The sequence below is a fragment of the Saccostrea cucullata genome, unplaced genomic scaffold, assembly GCF_032062105.1.
Source record: "Saccostrea cucullata isolate Sc308-1 unplaced genomic scaffold, CSIRO_AGI_Scuc_v1 ctg1359, whole genome shotgun sequence".
Taxonomy (NCBI): Eukaryota; Metazoa; Mollusca; class Bivalvia; order Ostreida; family Ostreidae; genus Saccostrea; species Saccostrea cuccullata.
In genome coordinates this window covers 216,816-220,249 of record NW_026927654.1, presented here as the reverse complement: position 1 = coordinate 220,249, position 3,434 = coordinate 216,816, and the positions used below count along the sequence as shown (strand labels likewise).

The 3,434-nt window shown below is 36.9% G+C and overlaps 1 protein-coding gene across 1 annotated transcript; it reads right to left on the bottom strand.

The window, feature by feature from the left end:
- Nucleotides 1-306: 306 nt before the first annotated feature.
- On the bottom strand, nt 307-2,520 carry LOC134275121 (uncharacterized). The gene is made up of 3 exons (XM_062757363.1): nt 2,269-2,520; nt 1,542-1,848; nt 307-1,164 (listed from the first exon to the last, which is right to left on the bottom strand). The coding sequence occupies exons 1-3, from the start codon at nt 2,518-2,520 to the stop codon at nt 659-661; spliced, it is 1,065 nt and encodes a 354-aa protein (XP_062613347.1). The 3' UTR covers nt 307-658.
- Between the last annotated feature and the right edge of the window lie 914 nt (nt 2,521-3,434).

Here is a 3,434-nt window from a genome sequence, read left to right as displayed (position 1 = left end):
TGATCAGTTTTAGGTAAATAAAATTCTGATACATTCATATTTTGCTGCATAATTCTGGATGTATTCTGTAAACGAACAATTTATTCTTGTCACGTTTTATTCCCTAATCATCAATATAAAATTAATCTCTAATTAATCTAAACTAATTTTCACGACTGACGAAATATTTATCTTTAAATACTATGCAAAATGGTCGATGAGAAGATCTTGAATTTCTTTAAAATTGAAATCTAAAAAATGGATATAAATAATGAATTCACACCAAATTATGTATAAGTGCAAAAGCTTACATAAAAACATCTTGTATCATGGCTGCGGTGTTTTTCCTTTGAAGTCAAGTGTACAATAACTGGAGATACACCGATGGGCGTAGCCAGAAAAATCTGTGCTGTGTAAATGGGCGGAGCCAGCAAAAACTGTGCTGTGTAAATAAATTATTGAACACCAAGTCAATTTCAACAATTTTAATTTTTTTCAAATTTGAATTTACAGACTCAATAAAATGCGTTTTTTAAAATATTAAGACAATACTTTTGTCACTGAAATAAAAGTTTGTTTTTTTTTCAAATTGCAACACACTTTTGTCACTGAAATAAAAGTTGTTTTTTTTTTTTTCAAATCGCAACACACAGTCATATATCCCACAATATACAGTACACTAATACGAAATGAAAGTGCAGTTGTTAAATGTACTGTTACCACCGGTCTGACCCAAAACTTCCACTTTATCAGGAATGTTAATTTCATTGGATGTTGATATATCCATGAGAGGTCCAAGGGCATCCTTGGGTTCCATCTTTGGTAATTTAGGTTCTGGAGGATTCAAAACTTTGGACACCGTGCACGCTATCTCTGCATTTCCACGTTTATAGGCCCGTACTCCCACTTCCGACCGATGCCCAGTTCGACCCATAATCTCCTGTTCGTCGACTCCGTTTTGATAGAGTGCCGTTGCGCATGTTCTCTTCCCTGAATGGTTTGTATAGTTTCCCTTAAGACCGGCCTTTTCACAGATGACCTTCATCATTGATTTTAATTTATTAACACCCACTAATTGCGAGCCATAACGAGGGGGCGAGCCTGCCAGTGGTCGGCGGTAAAACGATCCTTCATTTCCCAGAGCATCTAGGTGTACTTTAAAATAATCAGCCATGCAGCGCTCCCCTGAAAAAAGTTGAAATATAAATTAAATTTTTACTTAAACCACAATTTTTAGTTCTAAGTGTGGAGAAAACAAAAAGAAATTAAAGGCGCAATCTTTGAATACAATACATAAGCGTACGAACAGGGGGAGGGGACTTTAGCCCCCCCTTTTTTTTTGAAAAAATAGACATAATGCAGTCATTGAAAATCGGGATTTACCTTTTTTGTAGGTTTAGCCCCCCCCCCCCCCCACATTTTCAATTTGCTTCCGACGCCCATGCAATATAAACAGTGGACTCAAAATTTACAATATTTTCAAAATAGACATGTCTCTGGTTAAATAGGCCTAAATATATATATATATACTGAAAAAAATTAAGAGGGGGAAGAGGACTTACCGGGCTGACAGTAGTGCCGTATTTGCTTGTTGTGTAGTTCTTTGTGAGCTAGTCCACCTTTGAAGGTCTTTGTTGATCTGCCTGTGAATTCAATGAATTCCCCCCTATTATCCGCACCGAGAAAAAACTGGTCACACTGGAGGGAATGATGTTCGTCATGGCCCCGTAATCCGAAAAACTTGCAACTATAAAAAAAACTGTTCTGTAGGGTTTCCGCATTGTTAATCCCGAAAATTCCTTTTTCCCAGATATTAGCGTCATCTTCGGGAAGAATTGGGTCTGCTTGTTTCCGTTTTCCCCAACTCCTCTGCTTAATGCGTCCTTCATTTTACTGTCCAATATTTTACGGAATCCCGCAAATCTTGGATCCGCCGCATCGAGAAAGTTCTTGTCATAAATTTCATGATCCCGTAGATACCTTAAAATCCCACAGCTAATGTAGTACAATGTTTTAGCGGGGTATTCGTTGCCATCTTTTCTACGTACTCTCATAATGAATCTCCCTAAATAAAAGTTCAGCTGCACTGCGTCCATCGTTTCGATTTCTGGTATTAAGAGTTCTTGCCCTTGACATTGCGCATTTCGTTCACGCCGCCAGCTTTCAAAAATGTTATATGACCAACGTGTATTTTTTTTTCGTGTTGCGGTTTTCTTGACTCTCTATCAACGCTTGAATTTCCTCTTCTTCAACTTCAAAACCAAATCGCGGTTCTTCGAAATTCTGTACTTGTTCAGTTTTTATTTTCACATCCATGTCACACGTGTCAAGATTCTCACGATTAACTCGGCCATTCTCTGTCTCGATCTCAAGGCCCAAGTCAAAGTCCATAAGATTCCCTAGGTCTGGGTCAAAATCCATGTCGTAATCCTCTAGTTTAATTTCTCCAAAACAATAGTTCATTTCGATTTCTTCACAGGCCTGAGATAAAATTAAGTCCTCATCGTCCTGATCATTAGATAAGAAATCAAGAAACGACATCCTCTACTCTTGGAACTCGGTGGAAAAATGCGCATTAGAAAAAATACTGGCGGGAAGGAAAGAGCATGCACATAGTCACCTGAAAAAAACTAGATTTTTTATTGGTCTAATTAAAAATCACGCATTGATCACCGATTATTGATGTTTTGATTGGCCATGATACAAGAAAGTTATTGAATATTTATTATGGTGTATCCTGATTGATTTGGACGAAGGGCGGAGACTCGTGCTTCGCACTCGTCACCGCCCTTCGTCCAAATAAATCAGGATACACCATAATAAATATACAATAACTATTACTTAAATGGTTTCTGTAAAACTAAGCACAATGCAAATTTAAGAAAATGCATGTTACTTATTTTATTTCACTTGTGTTACTTATTGATACAAGTTATTTCACCATCAGGGAGATGATACTGTTCTTGATTTATATACACTTAACTAAAGTAACAGTGGATTTTATCAACGGCTAAATTTCATTATAAAATAAATTGCAGGTGAGTGCGTGAGTAACTGACACAAAATTTCTTTCCAATCTTCATCTTGTATGGGGTTCAAGTAAAATGAAAGCATCTCCTCAGAGCCCAATTCCAAGCATCAAATTGCATAAATGCATAATTAAAGTATTGAATCCTCAGGTTCATATCGTGCAAAATGGACAGAGCAGTGGTTTGGCCAGCATAAAAGTATTCCTTTTCCTCCAATTTATAGATACATGTATCATGGAAATAGAAACTGGACCCTTGCAGGACCTTAAAGCATTGAGTCCATTCAAAGTTCTTGATTATGATTGTTTATTATTTTTTAACGCCGTGTCGGCAATATTTCAGACATATTTCGGCGATTAAATAAAGTTAGTATGCTATTTTTTTTTGTTTTTCTAGCGGCCCCAATGAGCCCACTCTTTTGTGATA

Coding starts and splice junctions, on each gene's coding strand:
- LOC134275121 (XM_062757363.1), bottom strand. CDS start 2,520: ATGTCGTTTCTTGATTTCTTATCTAATGATCAGGACGATGAGGACTTA. Junction 1,849..2,268: donor TGAAAATAAAAACTGAACAA/GTACAGAATTTC, acceptor CGCATTAAGCAG/AGGAGTTGGGGAAAACGGAA. Junction 1,165..1,541: donor ACGGCACTACTGTCAGCCCG/GTAAGTCCTCTT, acceptor AACTTTTTTCAG/GGGAGCGCTGCATGGCTGAT.